The following is a 23,236-nucleotide window of genomic DNA, read 5'->3' on the forward strand; positions in this document are numbered from 1 at the left end:
TTTTAGGTTTATCTGTTTATTATCCAGTTTCACATTCTCTGATCAGCAATTTTACAGCAATCTCATGTCAGCAGTCCTTTTAAATCCAACAGTTCAGCCACTGTCAATACTTATTTAACACCAAGCCCAAAAAAAAAATACAATTGCACTTAACTACTTCAAACAGGATATAGATAGAATCAGCATTTTTCAAAAAAAAGTCTAAACATTAACTTATACAGATTACTTAATTGCACAAAATGCATAAATATTTATTAATTACACAAAAGTACAAAAATACTTGTACTACTTTTGTTCAAATATACTCCAAACAGCTGTCTGATATTTTGGCAAGACCAGGTTTTGTCAAATGAAGATGCATTCATATTGTCTGTAGAAGCTGGGTCATTGAAGTAGTTGCCCATCCTGGACACGTTTGACTGTCGATATTGTAAAAGAAAAAAAACCCAGTGCATAAGTTGTCCACATTGAACAAAAAAAAAAAAACACAAACTAGAAATTGGCCTCTATCTTGCAAGTAACATCTTAAGCAACTCAAGCCAAAAACCTTCACAGAAGCAAGCCTAAGATACAGAAAACAAAAGGTCAGTTGACTAGGCCGAGACCTGTTGCTAAGGCAACACAAGCACTATAAAACAAGGATACACAACTTTGCATTCTAATTCATGCCAGATACTTTAACATGCAATGATTGTCTCACACCCCCCCCCCCAAAAGAGCAGCTATATCATTTTTCGTCAGCAAAACAGGTCCATTTCTGCAGTAACTTGGCCTTGCACAGGGTTTTAAGTGCAAAGTTTGTACCGTAGTAATTAGCCAGATAGGCCTCAGCTTCATTTATTTGTAGTCCACAAGATGGTTTCAGTTCAAAAGACCTTCAGAAAGATCTGAAGGAAAAGAAAAAAAGTCCATAATGCACCTTTGTCCATTAAATAAACCTGATTAAATTAACGCAGAGCTCCGTACATCCTGTCACTTCACTCCACAGAAAAAATTCAGGTACTGAATGGTATCTGCAATTCAAAAGGGGAAAAAAAGTCAGTAGGTGCCAGTGGCATTCTGAAAAGGCAGAGCTAAAAATCCAAGAACACTCATTTTTCCAAAAGGAAGATGCATCAAAATACAATTTCAGAAAGTTCCATAAAAGTTAAGGTTATGAAGAAAGATTTATATGAAGCTTGTACAAACCACACACACCTACGCTGCATCTTAACCTTGCCTTAAGACAGAAGTATTTGTATAGCACTTCATTTACTGTCAAATACAGAACTCACAGATCCTGTTTTGTAAACCAGAACATTGATTAAAAAAATGAAAGGGACGGAAATACTTACTAAATACTTTAACAAAACTGACGGGATTTCCATCCTTGCTGGGTTGCTTCAGAGGGGGAAGGGTACCAGCGCATCTGAAAAGGTTTGGGGGGGGGGGGGGGGGGGGGGGGGGGGGGGAAAAAGGTGAGATCCTTCAACTCCAAAGTCAAAGCATGTCTTAGAAGGCAACTTAATCTTCAGATACCACCTCTTAAAATGATGCCTCAAAGGCTGAGTCAAGGAAGATGTCATGGCAACAGATTTAAAAACTTGGAGTTAAAATCTCAACCCCTTGCACTCCATTCCACTATAACATCTGGTTTGAATTGGTCTTAACTTCCCCAGGAACATGGCCATGGAAACTACATTTGTCAGCCTTGTTCAGAGTCGAGCAGTCAGTGCACCCACAAGACCTGAACAGATCCCGTTATCAGATCGGGCTCCTGCCCAGGAACATCCTATTACAACATCTGGGACCCTAAAATATACACCCTGCTTTGAGGATGTGTCCTTTTGTCATCAATAAGGTTTCAGACTATAGAACTTTTTGCTGCCTATAGAAGTGATACCTGTATGAATCTCACCAAGTAATGACTGAAGACAAAAATCAACACATCAGGAAAACCACATTGAAAAGTTAATTTCCCCAACAGAGTCAACATTTTATAGTAAAGTGGTATGAAATTGACACCAAATTTGCTGCACTTATAGCAAAAATGATTCCCTTCCAGTACAGGCTGGCTGAGTATCACAGATCAGCACTGGAAGAGAACACTTAAGGCTTGGACCAGTGGTATGAGGACACGAAGCAGTTCTGTGTAAGAACAAGTGGGGGAGATAATGACCTTTGTGGCATCAGAAGATTATGATGTGGATGGAGATGGGAGGAGCACTGTATGGGGAAAAGCCATCAAAACCAGTTTCTGAATCTTTAACCAAATTCCAATTAAGAGACTTGCATTCTACATCACTTCTTTAGACATATCTTGTCTGTTTAAGGATATGGAAAATTGCTGTACAATAACCTGTAACTTCTACAGCTGGTACTTAAGCAAGACAAAGCATCCCCCCCCCCCCCCCAATAAGATAAGTCACATTCAGTTCAGAATATTGTGCACTGATCTACTTATTTAAGAACTTGCCTTTAAAAAGTGTAGCCTATTGCTCTTTTAGAACCCTGATTACAAGATCTGTTAATGTTATATAAGCAAGACAGATTAAGTAGAAACCAGATCATTTACTGTAACAATTAAGTTTTCTACATCATGCTCAAGTATTCTCCACAATACATTCCCAATAAGACATTATTGTAGCTAGGGGGGGTTACACTTTCTGAAACTCAAGACCACAGCCTTATTAAAAACCAGCTCCTCCAGACCATTCCCAATTAGTCATTCATGCAGAACCATAAGCCTTACAGCCAGCTAAGCAAGGAGATTGTAGGTTCACAGAAGTAGACTTGCACACTGTAGTGACAGCCTTCCTCAGGGGATCAAAAAAGATCCAAGGGCATTTTCTAAAGAATTGTGCTTCAGTGTTATTTCATGTAGGAAGACTATGACTCTTGTTTTAAACTGCATATTAAGTATCAAGTTACTTTAAAAATCACTTTCAAAAGGTTAAGCACTCACAAGAACACCTACAGTACAGTAATACAGAAGTGAGAAAGGGCCAATTCAAAATGTATTTAAAAGCATGACCGCAGCTAAGATACAGTAGTCATTCTGTAGGTACTGTACGAAGCCTGGATTTGTGAAGCTATAACATACCTATAGTGCTCTGCAAAAGGAGCAATGTCTGGTTTTCACATTTTGTTTTAAAAGTGGCAACAAGGTTTATACCCAACCTACTCCACTCAAAGCAAAAAAGTACATGGATGATACAAAATGGAAAAATTTAAGTGATAATCTTTAAGCTGTGATAAGCCGGCAAACCTAAATTTTACGCTGTGGCCTAAGTTTTGAGCACCTACTGTAGTTTAATGGTCTCTGTAGATGTGCATTAATGGAAGTTCTTATTTTGAAATCATGCTCTGAGATTCTTTGGTCAGAAAACTAATTTCAAGCAAAAAAAAGTCCACCATGAAGACTAAAGAGACTTCAAGGCAAGAATCAGGTACAAAGCAATTGAAAGGCCCTGATCAGGAGAAGGGGACAAAAACTCTTCGAATTTCATGGTCACTTTGCAAACCTGGCCTGTATGGTAAAGTGGAGACCCCCCCCATCTCAAATATCACATGGAGTTTGCAACAAAGCACCAGTGATCCCATCCTGTAAAAAGTGTGGCAGAAGATATGATCAGATGCAACCTCTCCTAGTCAACACCAGCCTTACAGCTAAAGCAAGGCAATGGCAGGATTGTTATAGCTCTCTCTCTCTCTCTCATCACCTGGGACTAGGAAACTTGTCAAAACCGATGGGGACATGGATGAAACAAAGTACTGGCAATTCTCAACTGGTTTTCCTCTTTAGAGGGGGAAAAAAGGGACAACAACTCAATTTTCAACAGCTATACAAGTACAAGATCAAAAAGTGCGTTGTAGCAGCTTAAAATTAAGACTACATGGCCTTGAGTGACCCAGTCAACATCCTGACTTAAATCCTGAGAAACTGCGGAAAGAAACCGTTGTCCATAAGAAACTCCCAAATGAATCTGCCAAGAATAATGTACACTGGCCTACTGTACTTTTTGTCCAAAGAGACATAACCAAAAAGACTTGTGGATATAACTGCTGCCTAGGGTGCCACAGGTACAAATGCTTGGTCAAACATCTGTTTCTGCTGACTTTTTTATTGTCCCTTACATCTTCAACTTGAGCTTTCAGGTTTTGAAGACAATATTCAAGTGTACACAATAGGAATGTTTGAATACTTTTGCAAGGCACTGTAATGGAGCATTAAGCAGACAAGCTAGTGAAAAGCTAGCTTTTCTTCAGGTATGTGCCTACAAGAGGGAAATGTCAAATGGCTGTTCCAATGATTTTTGGTCAATTAAGGTCACAAACTAAAATCAATTAGACTGAAGATCTGAGTTCTGCAGTTGGTATATGCAGTTTACCCACTATCAGCCCACAAGGATGTTGTGGGTGGAAGGCATCTACTGGTGTAGTCTGTAAATGCCCAAAGATGTTAAGCATACTTTTCTAAATGTACAGTATTGGAGCTGCACACAGAATTAATGCAGTGGGGTGGAAAATCCCTCCCAATTTTATTAAGACACTCAGTTAAGGCAATGCTTGGTCAACCCTTTTCATCTTTGACCTTTTGCTTTTTATAGGTCATTGCCAAGGCAACAATTTCAAACTGACTGGTCGATCAATCTTTATAGCTCACAGGCCTGCTCTTGCATAGCCAGTCACCTTTGATTAACTCTTTAAAGTGAGCAGCATTAAATATTAATTCAGCCGAGACTGCTGCAGCAAGACATTTTATTTGAGGCTTCGAACCCTTAGATCAAACACAGTAAGTGCAATTTGCATTAAAAAAGAAGCCATACCTTCCAGTCATGTGGTACATTTCATTCTATGCATCTTCATTAAAAATGACCCTGTATTTAGAAGTTAAAAAATGTACTTCTGGGATTGAAATGTGCAATATAGACAATAAATGGGCATGAGTAACTTACCAAGATGTTCTGGAAATTCTTCTAGCATTCCCCAGAAAATGGAGCAAACACCCAGGACTAAAGCCATACTGTTCTAGCTGAATGAATTCACCCTTAAGAGTTTTAAAAAGTTCCTTAGGTTAATATTGTTACTGGTGAACATTTACTAGAGTCTGCTGGTAAACCAATAGGCTTCCTATCCCAACTAGAAGTTGTTCATCAGTAGCAAGATGATATTCAGCAACAGACTCAAACGACAGCCCTCAGTACATACAGTAACCCAGCCTCAAGATGAGAGGCTGCTCGCTCCCTGCCAGACGGGGGTCCGCGGCAGCGAGCAAGCGCACGCACACGCGGACCCGGCCTCACCTGGGCGTGAAGAGCTGCAGCCGCCGCCGCCGCTGCAGGGTAGGTGAATGCGGCGTGGGGGATGCCAGGGGTCAGCTCCGTGGTGTACAGGGGATAGGGGGCCCATGCCTCAGGAGAGGCAGGGATGAGTGCTGCTCCTGTCAAGTCATCTGCAAACAAAAGCTCCCCCAGTCAGTCGGCAGCCAGATTCCCCAATCGTCAAGCAGAGAGGGACGTTAACCCCAGCTTGTGACCCACCTTAACCCCCCCACCCAATCACTCACGCCTGGCTCACAACATCTTGATTTATAACTAGTCACTACTCCAACAAGGCCAAAAAGGCCTTAGGTTTCCCACTCAACCACTTCTTTGAACCCCCTTAAAAGATGTTAGGTTTTCCTGCTGAATCAGTTGATTCAATTCCAGCAAGGCTATTCCAACTTCTCAGAGGTGTCAGCAACCAGCAGGGCATCCGAGAGCCTGCAAATGCTACAGCAGCACGAAACCATAATATCCTGAAGGAAGAGGTGGGGAAAAAAAGCCCTTGCTGCATTTTTGGATGTCCCTTGAGATAGTTTGCAAGAATCAGAGCAGGTGCTACAAGTTTCCTTTTCCTCTAAAGTCTCCCTAGATTCGGAAAGCAAATACTGCTAGATCTTCGCATGAGGAATACCCAGTAGCCCTTGTTCCACTTAAAGCCAGTTGCTCCGTCATGCGTCAGTGTTCAATGCGACTAAAGGTTTTGTACTGATGAAGCAAAGGCCTCCTGCAGCCAAAATCATGCACGTGGGAGTGAATTAGTTTGACCTCGTTACAGGCCCTGAGGGCACGGTTCGGACCGCGGTGCAAGAGTGAGTTCTGTGTGCAGCTGTACACTTACATGGGTCCCGTGCAATGAAGTGTGCTCCTAGAGCTGGGTGGATATTTGTGGGGTTCGGTGTAGCCATCAGCTTACTCTTTGCCATCTTCGTATTGGCTTTTGCAAACTCTAACCGCAGGGTCTGTGGGCTTTCTGGGTCAAAGCGAATTCCCTGGGAAGAAAGGGACAAAATGAAGGAGGTGGGCAGAGCCAGCCTTGGCAGACCCCGATGTGAATGGTGCCCTTGATTTGTGCCTGCATGCATGCACACATTTATTGGCAGTGAATGCCCAAACCATCTTGTCTGGACAGTGTTTGGTCAGGTTTTTGGTCATGGGGATGATAAACTGCTGTTTAGACAGATTTCTCTTAACAGCAGCCTGGATGTCCATCTGAACAGACAGCTTTAGTATTCTCGCACTTTAGCGGCTAGAAAGAATCTGGTCTTAAGGGCCATTTAGCTAGTAGGAACAAATTAAAAGCGCCACCATAATTGCAGAACTCAGATTCATTCCACAGCATTCAAAGCTAGAAATTTAAAAAGTGCACACATGTGCGTGGGAAAGGGGGAGGGAGTTGTGCTTTGCGAATGAGTCAGAAGTCACCTTCTATTCTATTTTTCAAGTAGACTAGAAGGCAAATTAAAGAGTAACGTTTCAATAGAGAACTTGTATTCAATTAACAGAATAGGAGGTCATAAGGCTAAAACGGATAGCAAGGAAGGGAAGTCTCTTAGAATTTAAGATGGCAGCATTCCTCCTTTGACTATTCAAATGAAATACTAACAAAGTAGAGACTGGGTGAGGTTTCAGAGTTCACCAAGACGCCTGCTTGATCCAAATAAATCCAAGGTCACTGGTAAGGAGAGAAGGCTAACTATGCAAGGGATTTGTTGGGCTTCTTATTTCTCTGTAGTATCAGTGTGGAGACCAGTTTCCCCAGTTTGAAGTTTCTTCAAAAAGCCAGCATCATTTAGAAGAACCTCGCATGTTCCATCTTAACCTTTTCTTTCTCAATCCTAGCAAGATGTGGACAAGCTCCCACTCAATAATTCAGAGGTTCCTTCGCGTCGTGTTACTGACGGATGGGTGCTTACGTTTAATGCATTTTTTGCCGCTTCAGCACCAGAACGGCTGTCAAAGGTAACAAACCCAACAGGCTGGAAGAAAGAGAGAAAGGTTTAGTAATGGTTCTTACCAGACCTTGCTAGATCCTACAATTAAGAGCCATTAACAGCCAAACAGGGAATTAACATTGACCCCTCCTCGTTTGTAATCAAAATGAACAAAATCAGTGCAAGACTAAAGAGATTCTAGACAGGGGGGGAAAAAAGGCAATAAAAATACCCATCTGTCACATACATTTAAACCCATTTGGATCAGTTGCTTCCCAGTTTACATGTTGCATTAAGAGCAATTTTACAAGACTCCATCTGGAATTCAGTCTTCCACAGAGTAACTTTTAAAAGCCCAACAGTTTATATTAGGGATGTGGAATGGTAGAGACTGCCCCTTGATCAGCAAAACGTAAATTAAAACATTTACAGAACCCCAAATGCACATTTGATGTATAGTTCTTAACTCACTCATTTTAAAATGCAATATGCACAAACACAAAAAGCAATCTAGACTTTGTACAACAGACCTAAAGTTTAAAGAAACAGCATACAGCTGATTGCCACATAACCAAACTAATTGAGACCAACATCTGCACAGTCACAGAAATATGACCAACTGAAAAAGGTCAAAAGAGCATGAAGTACAAGAGGAGACTGATTTCCCAATAGTTTTGGTGTTGGCCTGTTCATTGCCGTCAGAGAATGAACATCCTCCCAATGTATTGATGACAGAAGCCATCCAGATCCGTGCAGAAGGCAGCTATTTCAGTTCAAGTTTTGCTGCTCGAAGACTATTTGAAATAACTCAATTATTGTATTCCACATTTTGCTACTTTCCAAAGTATGGATTTAAAAAAATAAAGCCAAGTATATTTCAAAACAAAAAGATGCTTGATTTGAATAGGTTTTCCTCAAAAGAGTGCATCACTGCAACTTGCCTCGGTGATTAGGAGCCAAGTGGAAAAGCAAGCAACAGTGTTCAGAAGATCCTGTTAGATTTCAAAGGCGGGTGGATTATAGCAGTCAGCATTATATTCAACATCCTACCTGGCGAAGGAGGCCTGGGGCATTAAACTCACTGCTTAGGACATTTGCAGGACCTCAAGGGTTCATAGTTTGAGAGCCCGCCATCCATTTGCAAAGTCTCCCATAAAGACCACAACCAGTAACCCACAGATTTTGTGGACTCTAAATCCATGTTCTCCGGTAGATTACCCAATCATACTGCTGAAGGAGGAATCTTTGTTGGTTAAAACCTGAGCCTAGCGAGCAATATTAACATACAACAAGCTGATGAGGTGTCTATATATGGATGACAAGTTTTATGCAATTCTATAACCTTAGGTGGTACAATTCTTTAAGAACATTTTGGTTAATACAGCAATTCTATAGAATATTTCAGCATTTTCAAAGTTTGGAAAAACTGGATGCATTAGTTGTGGGATAAAACAGGAGAAAACGGGTTTGATGTGAAAATAACATTTAAAGTTTTACTTAAAAAGAAGTGGCCTACCTGCTTGGATGTTAACTTAATCAGTGAACCTTCATAACCCTGTAAAAGCAAAATAAGTTCTATTAACAGCTATAAAACACCTCACTAGACAAGTCTGTCTACACAAAAATTGAATTTCATACCCAAACCTTCAAAAAAAATTAGTAGTACTGTGTTCAATTGATTTCAGACTCCATAACAAAATGGTTAAAGTTCCCATGTCATTAACATCAGGACATCTTGACTGGGACTCAAACTACAAGACTATGGAGTAATTTCCTCCAATACACAACACAGGGGAAAGTTCTAATTTCTTTTGGGTTGCCTGTATATTATAGGTCATCAGGACAGTCACACTTGAGCCAAGATGTGAAAGTTTTAACTTGCTTATTTCAATGTTAAATGGGACCCTAGTGCAGATACGATCTAAATCAGTATACATGAAGATGAAGGTGAGCGAGATGGGAAAGAATGTAAAAAATGGAAGTGAGCACAGGATAAAGTCCACAATTCTGGTAAATGGGGATTCACATTGCAGTGCAGATTTAGATTATGTAGTCCTATGCTTTCAACACCACCACAGATGTTTAACCACACTATAGAAAATCTGCAAGTAAATTGATTACATTACAAAAGCAAATTGCCATTTCATTCAGCTTAACTAGAAAGTCTAAAATTAAATACAATCACATGGAGTTCTAATTTCGCATCATCTTTCACAACGCATCAAGGTGTCCATCAAAATGGAAATTGAAAGCTAAAAGAAATTTAAAATCAGAGTTACCAAATTAAGATTGAATGGATCTGGAGATCATTCCACAGTCCTAAAGCAACAAGATTTTCCCCACTATTGAGCCTTCTTTTTCAGTTGCCAATCCCTTCAGAAGTCAAAAAGCATGAACTATGTACAGTAGACAGATTACTTCACTGATGTAGTAGGGAGTCAAACTGTTCAAGCCATTACACCAGAATCCATAGCAAACCAGTGCAAGGAAGCTAAAACAGATCATAAATCGCTATAGACCAAGAAGTTGCAGTTCAGATTACCCAGTTATTTAATGATCACCATAAAATCCAGCTCATCCCATTTCTTCATTTCCCCCCCCCCCCCCAACAAAAAAAATGGATTTCACAAAAGACTAATTCCTCCTGGTGCAATTTTTACAAAGTTCCAGATAAAAAGCACCTCAAAACACTTTGTTCACACCTTAAAAAAACAATAAGGACTTTTACCGATACTGTAGCTTTTGGCACAACACTAAAATCAGTGTAACCATAGAAGTCTACAAACTGATGCAGGATATCAAGTTTAGGATCAGCCACTTCAATATGAACATCCTTACCTTCAGTTCTTCAGTGGGGTTTTAAAAGACCAGAAAGAAGTAGTTTATATGCAATATACTTCAGTTATGAATGGCAGTGAAGTGTGCAATAGAAAACATTACTATAAGCAAAGGTAGGTTCAGCAGTTTTGCTTACATTGTTTTAGAAAAACAGTTTACATAATCCTGAGGAAGAATACTGCTTTCAGTTTGGGTTTCCTGTTTGTGGTAAGGATCGGAGACAATAGCAGAATAAAAACAAGGGATCACTACCACTGACACATTCTGAACCAGGATGGTGAAAACATTGCTGAGAGGCAGAGTGTTACTCTGCAGTCCTCATGTAAACCCACTTGACCTACAATAGTATCACTTGAAGACTAGTTTACCTTGAATGGTCTGAATAGCAGGTAGAGTTCCCGAGGTTTGATGTCAACTGGCAGGCCGCTGACAAAGAGAGTTCGTACCTACAAGAACAAGAACATGAAGGCACATTCACCACAGTGCACAAGCCCATACTGCACAGTAATATGAAACGGGTGTGTGGGTGGGTGGGCGGCAGGGGCAGATATTGGCTCTTTGGATAAATACTTTATTCTGCAACCTTTCCTTAAAGTTTAAGAGCACTGCTACAAAATGCACATGAAACCCAGACACTGAGCAAGCTTATGCATATAGAAATGGAATCAGTCTTTAACAGGGAAATAAAGTAATCTAGTACCATCACAAAAAACATGCTACAGCAAAAGTACTACTTGAGGGGAATTTAGGACATTTCTCAACTACAGTATTTCACCCGTACATTTGGATATGTACTCCCTTGAATCAGCTAATAAGCCACTTATTACCCAAGTCTGTAAAGACATGCCCTCTGAGTGCAAGTTATGCTCAATGACCCAGATATCATGAGTTCAAGATTGGGTCTTGTCACCAGCCAGCCATAACCAGGAATCCACAAATAGAAACTGTATATTGTTTAGCACCAGCATGGGACTCTCGGGGTGCCAGCAGCAGGCTCACCTTTGTATGATGATGATGATACAAAAACCATACCCCCCCCGCATGAGTTGTCAACAATGGACAATTACAGGAAGTCTAATTCCAAGGGATGGCAACAATACCAGTTATGAAAATTGATTCTGGCAGGACAGTCACCAGTACAAAATGGGTAAGCACCACTCCCCAACTTGAATGTTGGGGGATGAATCAGTGGTGCAAGCAACTAAATAGCTGTGTAGTGAATGCCCATTCAATAAACTAAGGTACTGAAGGAGTAGTGAGATGTCGCAGATCTATAGGAAGCATGATGGTACAGGGGTTTGCATTTCTGCCTCACTGTGAAAACTCCACACAGAGACCCCAGCACTTCCTCCCCATGTTCACAAGGGTTTCCACCCACAGTCTATAAATAGACTGGTGGCTTAGTTAACTTCTAGAAACACAAATGGGTTTGGTGCGAGTGTGCCCTATCATGGCATCCCATCTGGGGTGAATCCTGCCTTGAACCCATTGCTTGCCAGGCTAGATTCTGGCTCCCACACAACCCTGTATTAGATAAAACGGTTAGAAAATGAACGGATCTTGCAGACATTTTCAGGTCTACCACAGGCAATAACATTCGGCTTTGAGTGTCAAATAGCAGTTACCACCATAACATTATCCACTAAATACTAACACCTTCCCAGACCTTAAGCTACTCATACACACAGTATAAACATGATTCATTCTGGTTATTCCAGAAAGTGTCACAGGATGGGGTTTTCAACAAGTAAAAAACTTGCAGCTTGTATTGAAAATCTTTAATCTCTCAATAGTTAAATAGACTAGAAGCATCTGAGCAAGAAATCATGCAAGACTGTTCTTGAAAAAGACCAGATGCAACTGTGCATAATCTATTTAGCATTTATTTTGCAGGTTTAGTCGACCCACATAAGTGATGTCTCTGAACCTATTAATATGGACACATTGCGTTTTTGTAAGGCATCTACATTTTATAGGTGACCCATAATCAATAAATTAATATGCTTTTTGAGTACTAAAAAAGTAGGGAAAAAAAGTTACTGCCTAAATTGACAGTAGTAAAGTGCACATTCCACATTAAGCAGAGGGCAACACTTCTTGTGGTAGAAAGAACAGGTCTTTTGCATGCCAACAGAAAATCAAGTGACCATTACAAATGGGGCAAGAGGAATGGTGAAAAGGTGTGTATATGCCCATGACAGTTCTTTGCACAGCAGTCTGAAGTACAAGGTGTAGTATTTTGCCTTTAGTTGAACAGTAATGTGACAGCACTACAAGTTTTAATATTTGAACTAAATCCAGAAGCACTTAGAATTCACTAAGATGCTTTTCTAACCCAAAAGAACTAGGACCTGGTATAAACTGCTGGCTGTTTTTTTTTTTAAAAAGTTCCAGGACAAAAGCTATGCTCCACATAGATAACCATGTAAAGGCTAGAAGTGGGTATCGCATAAGGCTGGGGCAGACCTAAAGCTCTGGACATAAATTAGCTCTTGTACTAGCCGTTTATATGGCACATAAAACATAAGCCAAGACTGATAAAAAGTAGATTTTCTGAGCTGGCCTTTTATGGAGCCTTAAATAAAAGGTTATTTTAAGCACTGGCAGGGCATTAAAAAAAATGCTGGAGAAAAAGGATTTGCTGCTAATGTGGCATCGTGAACTTTACCTTTCACGACCATGAATTTCTGCTGTAATGGCACAAGGAAAAAAACGCTACAATTCATGGTCAAGGATTTTTCAACATGCACATATGTAACAACTGGCAGGCAGGGAAAGAGGCCAGTTTCCCCTGTTCAATGCACATCTTTGAGTGGAAGACAAACAGGAATTAAATTCCATAACACCTGAATTCTGCACTCATGCGCAAAGCGGCCAAATCCATGCATTCAGAGAACTTGGCACTTTCAGGTACAATAAAATCTAGGTCAAGGAAACAATAGAACTAGAAATGTTACTGACAATTCCAGAACAGGGGGAGGGACTTCAACTACAGCTATTTGTGAAGGCAGTAAGAGACATTTCTGCAACAGTGAGAGGATCCCCAAGATCAGTCATCACCTCAGCAGTTCAAACCCCCCAAACTCCATTCTGCATCGGTGCAATATGTTAAAAAAAGATGATGTAATTTTAGTGTAAGCATTTTTGTAGCTTTTGTAGAAAGATGCATTGGATGGCACTAGGGTTTATTTCAGTATATTCAGAGTTTTATGATGGTACCAGTTACTTATTCTAGACCACCTTGCATTGGCAATATCCATTTTGGAATCATACATCAAACCTGTGCATCTTCCATAGTTCTTCTCCAGGGAGCTCAGAATCCAAGGACTCCAGTATAAAACAACAAGAATGGTAAGATTGAGACAGTCCTTTTTATAGTAGGTTAAATGCACCTTTAAGCTTTAACAATGTACCCCATTTTAATACACCAATCAGCTGTTGGTCTCCAAGTCAAGGAGTGACGCAAGGAATTAAAGTGCTGACAAGTGATCACTTCACATACAGTACAAGCAACTTATTTATGAACAAACAGCCCCTTGAACGCCCAATGATGCCAAGACCATGTAAAAAAATGTAGTCCTCCTTCTACAGGATGAGATTCAACCACCACAAAGTTGTGGACACGGTCAGAAGCTACTGCCGTCCAAACTTATCTACCATTGAACTGAAATTTGCTACCCTGAAATGGGTACTTGAGCAAAACCTGATCAAATTTCCAGGTTCATCTAGGGCCCATGGAGAAGAACCTGTGGTCTTAATTCCATTCACTTGGAATGGATTATGAATCAAAAAGATTAAAAGCTGATGCAGTCAGCTCCTCACGTTTAGTACTAAACGAAGATTTGCTTAATTATACTAATTGAAAACCTGATATTATAAAAATGCTTGTAATCGTTTGGTATTTCAAACAAATCTGGTAAGTGCTTTACTTGAACAACATCTTATTCCTCAACAGAATGGCACTTAAAACAAAAAGAGGCTTACAAAGAAAGCCCCAAAAAAAGTAATAAAAAGGTAATGATCAACCTTTGATCATTACTTAAAGGAATGGTAAACTACATATAAAACTGAAAATGAATTTTAAGGAGAACTCCAGGACAAAGCCCAAGAACTGCAATGAAAACCTATTACCCTAGTACAAAGTACATTTTTCTTTACATTTACAGGGGAAGAAATAGCTGAAGCATGGAGGTCCTTCTGACAATACACCATTTAATTTTAAGAGTCTCTGTAGGGGTTATTTTGATCATGTCTGTAACCTTACCACACCCGCCATACAGCAGGATTCTTATCAGAAGCCCAGCAGGAGGGCCACTCCACACCAAAGTAAGAGCACCCCCACATCATCATTAAAGCAATACAACAAGTTCAGATTGAGAATTTATATTGTTCAGTTAAACAATACCAAAGCCATGCCTTAAATGTCCAACACTCAAAAGAGGAACTACCTAGATCAATAGGTCCAATATTATTCTGTCCATATCACCATTCTCACAGGAGCCACAAAATTATGTCCAATTACTTATTCCACAGCAGCACTATTTAAATAACACAAGACATTCTACTGTACCTGGAGCACCAAAAGGCCATTACGATCGCATGGTGTCCATTAGGAAAGTCACCAAGAAGAATTCCACTGCTGGCCTATTGCTTTTGGAGTCTGGATACAGTATGCATATACCTGCTTACTGAGCCCTGTATGCCACAAATCCCATCGTACTTGTTAAATGAAGCTCGGGGATATTGAGCAGGGCAATTCACAGCATAACCTTCCATTCCCCTAACACAGCCACTGGAATACTGCAGCATCACGAGCCCACAGGAGAGCGAGCAAGCAAGACTCCAGGACCAGATCAGAGTGGTACCTTGCAGTCAGATTGCCACCAAACACTATATAGATCTATAGCAGTGGTTCTCAAACTTTTTGGACCAAGTACCACCCCTAATCCAACCAAAGCATCCAAGTACCACCTACAAGTCATCATCTCATAGGAACCCCAGAAATTGACCAACATGAGCGCGCGTGCACACACACTCACACATACATATAATAAATATCATAATAATAAACTATTTCATATAGCGCCTTTAAAGGTGGCTTCTCTGTTTTACAGAAAAAAAAAACAGTAGCAACTAATAAAAAAAGCACCATTTCAGTGAGAGGGGTGAGCCTGTTTAGTCGAGCAAAGCAGATGTGAATTAATTTTTCGAGCCTTGATACAATTCACAACAGAGTCTAACAGATTTTAAATCGTCAGGCATTTTCTTGATGGCCAAGGCCTCGCGGTGGATGTTGCAGTGTGTCCATTCATTTCTGGAGCAACCTCTCTAATTCGTGCAACTACACCGTTATGTCGGCTTGTCATTGCTCTAGCACCGTCTGTACAAACTCTGACACATTTTATCCGGTCGATGCCATTCTCTTCGCTAAATTTATTCAGAAGCCGAAATATGTGCTCTCCTGTAGTTCCTGTTGGTAGCGGCTTACAGAACAGAAAGTCCTCATGGGACGTACCCTCAAACTCGTATCTAACGTAAACGAGCAAATTGGCCAAATCGACTACAGACTCATCTAATTGCAGTGAAAAACTGCTCTATCAGTGTACTTTTGATATAATCCTTCATTTCAATAATTATGAGTGACTGTGTCTTTCAGGGGGAGGGGGGCAGCAGGTCGAGCTGTTTAGCAGCTTTTTCTCCACACATAATACGTGTCAGCTCTTCTGCCAACGGTAAATACAGTTCTTCAAAAATAGTGTGGCTTACCTGCTTTAGCAATCCGCAAGCTTGCATTTTTCTGCGTTTCCGTTTTCATCTCCGTATTTATTTAAAGTTTTTATTTCATGCGCATGGGAGCGAAACACAGAGACGCTCGGTGTATTTTTCTCAAATTAACTTAGAACAGTTCTTAAATATTTTTCTGTTATCTATCACGCTTTCCTGTGCTCACAAGATTACCAGCGTTCGTAGCACGTATTCCTATGCATTCCTGTGTTTACAACTTGGCATTGTTCCAAAATCACACACATTCTCCTTCCTCCCTATTTGCTGGAGATACAGTAGCTTTTTTAAAATACAATTGGTCACTTGCATCTGTAGCACGCATTCCTATAGAGTGGTATAGAATTACAGAGTATCTCTTGTGTCCACTGAAGTATTAGCGCGCACTGTAGCGCAGTACGCAGGCTGCGTATTCGACACGTTTAAAATACAAAATATGAAAACCCGTCCCGATTTTTCAGCGCACACGACACAGTTCCAGGGTCTTTTGGCGTACCACCTGGCGGCACTCCACGTACCACTGCCGGTACGCGTACCACAGTTTGAGAACCACTGATCTATAGCAACTAGACACTCCTGTCTAGACCACTGCACTTGGACCACCCTGTCAATTGGTCTGTTGGGCACATGCTGCCAGGAAATTGGATAATTGTTTTTCCACTGGGCTTGACTCCCAGCAGCCTGTAACCAAACTTAAGTAAACTTCTACGATATATACAACTTCTACAAAATACATATACTGTTTTTTCCCCAAAAGCATACATGTATAAAAAGTACATTTTCTGATGCTCACTATATACAGGGCAGTACGGTGTTGTGCTCAACACCAATACCTTGCAACTCCAGGGTCCAGTACTAGCGCGGAGTTTGCATGTTCAGGATCAATTTGATTGGCAGCTCAAAAATTGCTTTTCAAGAGAAGGGATGGACCCAGTAAAGCCAGTAATGTACATGAGACTAAACGGAACTGAAACCAAATGAGCCTGATGGGCTACAACCTCGTCGATGGTCTTCAGTTTTTCTTTGAGTACACTGGTTAGTTTGGTTTCCACTGGAGTGAATGCTAGGAAAGGCAAAAGCCAAGATTAAAAGGAACCAATAGTTTATAGGTGCCGAGTTCCTCCTGGAGACTGGCATCGAAATGCTGATTAACAGGTTATTTTGCTGGCATCTAAAGACATGAATTCTGCATTTTCTGCAAAAGGAGTTTCAATTAGTAATGCATGTATGATGCCAGATACCACACTTGCACTGTTCCAGTACTGCTTTCCACTCCTGTAACAAAGAAAAAGGACTTTATAATAACAAACTTAATAGTAATAGAATTATGCCTGAAAGAATAAATCCAATATTTCAATTGAACTCAAGTTAAGGAAAAACTAGGTACCCACTATTTATATTAAGCTCTATAATTATAAAATATATTAATTTAAAGTGGCAAATATGTAACCCTTTTACTTGGTGGCCATGTCACACATCAACACTTCACTGGCAAGTTAGCCAGGACAAAAGACTTGATGCATGTCAGACAGTTAACAAAAAAAAGGATGTGATTCATTAACCGCAATGATTCTCTAAGCTTTTGTTCATTCACATTTGAATAAAAGATGCATGTTCACATCCAGTGGAACTGGATAGGACAGCAAGAGCTCTCCTCCTTAGGCATTTTAAGAGAATTGGCCTTTTGTCCACGGCTGTGGTTTCAATAGCTCATGTACTTGAAGAGCACCTGCAGCATTTCCTGGTTAAAAGAGAAAACTATTGATGTCCACTATTGATGTTTCCTGTGTCATCTATTTAGGGTGCTGAAGTTAAAATGAGATGCGATTCTTCCCTTCATGGAAGGACTGCAAGTAACCTGTTTAGTGCCATAACCCCCAGTCCCCTCCCTGCACATTTAAGGGATATAGTCACTACCTTTCTGAATCAAGACTGAACATGGAGCCTTATTTAAAGATCACAGATTCAGCCAAGAAGGAATATTCAGAAAAGCAAAAAAGCACTGCCTGTAAATATTTCAATAAAGGACTATGGTAAGTGGTCTGCTACCTAGAAATATTACCACATTTTTAAATCTAAATGCAAGTCTAGCAAACCCACTGAACTCAATACAGAATCTGTGAACATTACGGGGGCTCTGCAGGATCCCGTGAGGGAAACAAACTGCCCAAGCAACAAATCCCAAGGATTGGGAAGTAAACAAAGCTACACAAGAAGAGGCTCCCTGGGGAAGGAAATTAGCCTGTCTCAGTGGGAGGTACTTCAGATCCTCAAGAGCACACTGAGCTGCTAGCAGGCTGGCACAAACAGCCACATGCTTGCAGAGAGAATTTCTCAATATACAGGTATAGTCCCTGAGGTACACTCAAAGCCATCGCTACATTCAAATGCAGTTAGTGGTTAAAACTGCACTTGTGCCTGCTGTTACGGTTAGTTAGCAAAAATGAAACTGTACTACTACTACTACCACCACCACCAATTGATTTTTACCATTTGTTTTCATGGTTACCTCATTTTAATTCCTCAAAATCATATACTGTAAAAGCCAGTCCTCTGTAGAGGAGAAGAAACGCCAATTGTGAAGTTCCATGCAAATAAGACCTATTCTAGATCGAGGTCAAGTCAAATGTTGTAACTGAGGCATAAATAAAAGGATTTTGAATTATAAAAAGGTACAAGCACTTGTCTTTTTCCAAAAGAAATGAACTCCATCAGACTGGCAAAGAAGAAAGAGAACAGATGTGGTTGTCCAAAGACGCCACATGTCCGACCTAAGCCATGCTGAGCATTTTGGTTGCATCGTCGACAAGTGGGTCATCCCAGCATAGCGGTTATATTCTGCACTTGCAAGAAAGCAGTTGAATGAGCAGCATGAGGATGCATTGCGTGAATGACTACATGCAAAACAATAGAGGAAGTCTACACTTCGAGTACCCCACACACCATATCAATGGCATCAAGATTAATTTAAACCCCAAATTGTTTTTTCAGCTTTAAAACACCCAAAGAACTAGTGAGCAGAAACTTGGATGGGTGGACTCCTGGGGGAATCCTGCAAGGGTTCTGTACCCAGGTCCACCACTGTGCAGTAGTTATATGAAACTATTCAAGAGTCAAGTGGAACAAGTGCTTCTGCACACCATCTATTCTCATTTCATGTGAGCAAGCCCATGATTCTGGACATTAAATACAGGTTTTACACCTTTTAATGTTGTCTAGATTGTGTTAAAAGCACTCCCACTGAAAAGGTATAAGCCTGCGATATTTTCCATTTAGGAAGGATCCCTCTTCAAACTGCTATTCCTTTCCACAGGTTTTTAGAGCTTTCTGCAGCAGGGTCTCGGGGTTATCCAGTACCTTTGTACCAGTTTCCAGCTCTAAGTTTATTCCATGCACCAAGCCGAAGGATTTAAACCCAAGAATTTAAAAACTTGATTGATTAAAGTCTGATAACCAAAACAAACTGCATTCTCCACTTCAATACTAGGTGATAAAAAGCAAATGGAGGGTATTTCCATCCTGACCACCCTGAACTTGACTCAGGACTGTTTTACAGGCAAGACACAAAGGAACCACCTGAGAATTGTGGAGCCAGTTTATTCATAAACGGAGGTTCCCCCTCTTTCTGCAACATTTAAAAGCGTTGTACTGCCGACTGGCACCATTGCCCCCTGAAGAGAAGTGTACCGTGACCCTTCATCCCAGTTTAAGACCAGTCTTGAGTGCTCTGCCTTAAAAAGACACTGGAGATCCCACTGGTACTGCCCTTTCTCGTCTCCTTCAGTACTCAGCTGGAGGAATAGGACACGCCACCATTGGGAAAAATTGTCCAAAAACTCAAAAGGTTCCCTGTTATTAAGTCCATTTATTTCTCCATTACTGCATTAGAATTCATAGGTCATCTGGTTCCAAGAAACTTGGCAAGTAAAAGCAATCATATTCCATATGGGGGGGGCAGCAAGTTAAGAGATGGCAGTGCTAACCAACTACCTCCTGGGTTCTAGGTTCAACACTGGTACCTTCTTCTAGGAGCTCGCATTGTCCTAATCAAATTGACGTGGGTTCTCACCAGCAGTCCACTTTATCACCCACACTCACCTTCCAAGGACTAGATTAATGGTCACTATATGCAATGCTACGGAAAACATCACATCCTGAGATAGTATAACTCAAACTTGCACCCTTAACTTCAAAGCTGGGATAGGCTCAGGGCTGGTTTTGAAATGAGGCCTTTGACTCGGAACTCTATTCTGCCCACCATTTTGTTTTGGAATGCTGCTCTCCCACCACCACACTGCCCTCTAAGTTGTGAGAAACTCAACAAAAGCAGCCGAAATCAACACGAAACTCATTTCGAATTTGGAGACGACGCTAAACAAGAATAGTACTAGATTACACAAACATAGGCTGCATCCATAGCAGAGCTTTTTGCTCACAGGATATGGGAATCGGGGGTCTCCGTCAAGAACAGCAGGTACATCTTTATAGCCGACAGTCATTCACTCCGTAAGAAAGGTTTCAACACTTCATTTTGAAACCTACTGTATATTATCCAGTATATCGCGGGTCGTATTTTAAAGGTTGAAATTAAGCCGATTTTGCACTCTTGTGCAAAGTCAATGTTGAACCAAACAAAAGTAATGTTACTACTTGCTTTATAGGCGCGAATGTTAATCGCCATTTTCTGAAAAATAACATGACACTCCCTAATCAAATTATATGGGTGGCAATGTAGTTTTCCCACAAGTTCTTCATTTGATGCGCATAAAGAAAGCGACTAACCCATTAAAAAATAACATATCAAGGTGGACAATTAACAAGGAAGCCTGGTGAATTGTGTGCCGACACTCACCAAAACTACAGTACAGTTTTGTTTTTAATCATTTCATTTATGTAAAAAAAAACGTATAGACTGTCATCATAAAATTCAAACGGTCCCATTTTATCGTTACAAACACCGATGATTTAAGGTCAAAATTTAATGCAGTCACAGGCAAAATCGGAAAGGGAGAAACCTGCACCTTTTCGAGTGAATGTGAAATCGTCTCGTGCTAGGAGATGATATATACAGAACAATAAATGCAACCTCTAAAACTATGCCCGACTTGTAACACGTTTTTATGTATAAAAAGAAACGTGGGCTATTTCCCGTCCTGTATTTCGACAGTAAGTAATCTCCTAAGCAAAAATATTTACTATTAGCATTTAGCAAGAGGCATCTACCTGTAGGCCTCAGCACGCATAATGAACCACAGTCAGAGATTTAATATAAGGGAAATTTCTATAGTTAGTTAACCGAGATGGTCATTTTGTTGTAGATCTCAAAAGCATTTCACATGATATGGTCACTAATTGTCCCCGTGTCGAATTTCGTCATTACGCTACGCCACCCCCAGTTAAATTACTTCTACACCCACATAACAGAACTAATAAAAAGTAAGACCACACACGGTTGGAGTCCAGCCTCCGACTTAAGTTGTTAGAAGTTGTTCAAGACCCCGATAACAAAAACTTGAGAGTTACAGTTCGTCACAGCTCAGCACAATTTTCTGCGAGGAGTCTGCTTACATACTGTACGTTCAATAAGTATTAATTTTGTGCGTCTCCCCCCACGAAAACGCCTGTCTTCCCGTTATGTCCAGTCCGTTTGTGGTTTTAATTAAAGTGACATGACACGCAGCCGAAAAAAAATAAATCCTTTTCCCTTAGTATTTTAACTGGACCCTAAAGAAAAGGCAATCAACTTCCTGCCCTGTCTTCGCGATACATAAGTTTTTTTTTAACCGGCTAGTTCTTTAAATTCGCAACTCTTCAAACGAACACAAAATAACTGTACCCTCTCTCCATCTCCTTCTTGGAAGACGCTGACCTACCTAACAATACTGCTGGCAAGAGCAAGAGTCTTAGGAAATTAGCTTTTGAAAAAGCCAAACGAAAGGAGATGTTCATAAACGCAAAACACAACAAACTTTTGTTTCGGAGGACAAAGCTACACATTGTCCTTACCTCCTCTTCTGCGTTGTTGTTCGGCTCAGTGTCGGGTTTAAGATTACTCATTGTGGAACTTTAAACGCTTCTTTGTACAAGAAAAAAAAAAGTTTTCCCCCAGCAGTTGGTGGGTTTTCCCTGAAGTGCCTTAACTTGCAGAAGAAAATCTTGGTGCCGTTTCGTGAAAGACTTCAGAAAATGGGGTGCCCAAGTGAAGCCGTGCTTGAGCTGCAAATATCCGAGGAGGTACCAAAAAAAAACCTAAAAACTAAAGGTGATTTAGTGGATAGGTGCACTGTGAAGGTGAGAGAAGGGAAAAAGAAGATATCTTATTTCCCTTGGCTCTTCACATCAAGCTTGTTTGGGCTAAATTTCAAATGAGAAAGAAAAAAAGAGAGAACCAGCTAAAATTTAAAGGGGCTCGGCGTCGTAGTCTTCCTCCTTCTGGTTTCTAATTTGGTGATCAATTATATTAAAAGCCAAACAGAGTAAGTGGCACTCATGTTGGAGATGGGTCTCAGCTGTGGTGAAGTCCAGCCCCCAGCACAACTGCATCATCGTCTCTATGGGAAACCTCAAATCCAATCGAAAATCACTTCCAGAACTTTTTTTTTCCTTCAATTTTATTACCCAACTTTTGTAGCTTCGCTAATTTTGCTACTCTGTTAAACTGTAAAACTCCGGGGAGTGTGCAGTGTTTTACTGTGTGTTTTTCTCTTTTTTTTCAACGTGATTAGATTATGAAGTTTATTTATATTTTAAAAAATAATAAGAAACAGCTACTGCATACCGTGCCAACTAGAACTATTATGAAAATGAAGTTTAAGTGGGGAGCTGCGTCAGCTTGTTATCTGGAAGGGAGCGAGTAGATGTTAATTCCGCGCAGAGAAATAGGACGAAGGACACAAAGTTTCGGCTGTTGAATTTCTTCAGGTATTCGGGCTTCAGGTGAAGATGATTCAATAGCCGAAACGTCGAGTTATTATTAATTCTCAAAGTTATTATAAAAATACACGTACCGCTCTTAGAAACAGTCATATGTAACACTGTTGCAAACCTCAAAATGTTTTTTGTTTTTAGTTTAATTTAACCAGGGATTTACAGAAACAACACAAGGGAGAAAAAAGCTACTTCTTCAGCGACTACAGAAGTATATTTATAACCACTGGTGTTTGCGCGTCTGCACACGTAGGAATCCTGACAAATATTAACTAAAATTTAAAAAAACTAATCATTTGAAAAAACACATTATCATCGTAAATTTATCTGGCAACTTAAAAGCTTTCTTTAAAATTTTTAAATTTCTTTAAGACAGTGATGTCTGTAATTCAACACCTTCGTTTCTCTCTTGATGAAGAAAGCATCCGATGACGCTTCAGAAGAACATGCTTT

The 23,236-nt window shown here is 40.4% G+C and overlaps 1 protein-coding gene across 1 annotated transcript; it reads right to left on the bottom strand.

The window, feature by feature from the left end:
• On the bottom strand, positions 1-22,408 carry rbpms2a (RNA binding protein, mRNA processing factor 2a). The gene is made up of 8 exons (XM_088920801.1): positions 21,863-22,408; positions 10,444-10,521; positions 8,754-8,792; positions 7,220-7,282; positions 6,145-6,295; positions 5,286-5,434; positions 1,335-1,408; positions 1-1,013 (listed from the first exon to the last, which is right to left on the bottom strand). Exons 1-7 carry the CDS (start codon positions 21,911-21,913, stop codon positions 1,343-1,345), a joined length of 597 nt encoding a protein of 198 aa, XP_088776927.1. The 5' UTR covers positions 21,914-22,408; the 3' UTR covers positions 1-1,013; positions 1,335-1,342.
• Positions 22,409-23,236: the final 828 nt, after the last annotated feature.

Source organism: Atractosteus spatula, chromosome 7 (genome assembly GCF_055471065.1).
Source record: "Atractosteus spatula isolate fAtrSpa1 chromosome 7, fAtrSpa1.hap1, whole genome shotgun sequence".
Classification (NCBI taxonomy): domain Eukaryota; kingdom Metazoa; phylum Chordata; class Actinopteri; order Semionotiformes; family Lepisosteidae; genus Atractosteus; species Atractosteus spatula.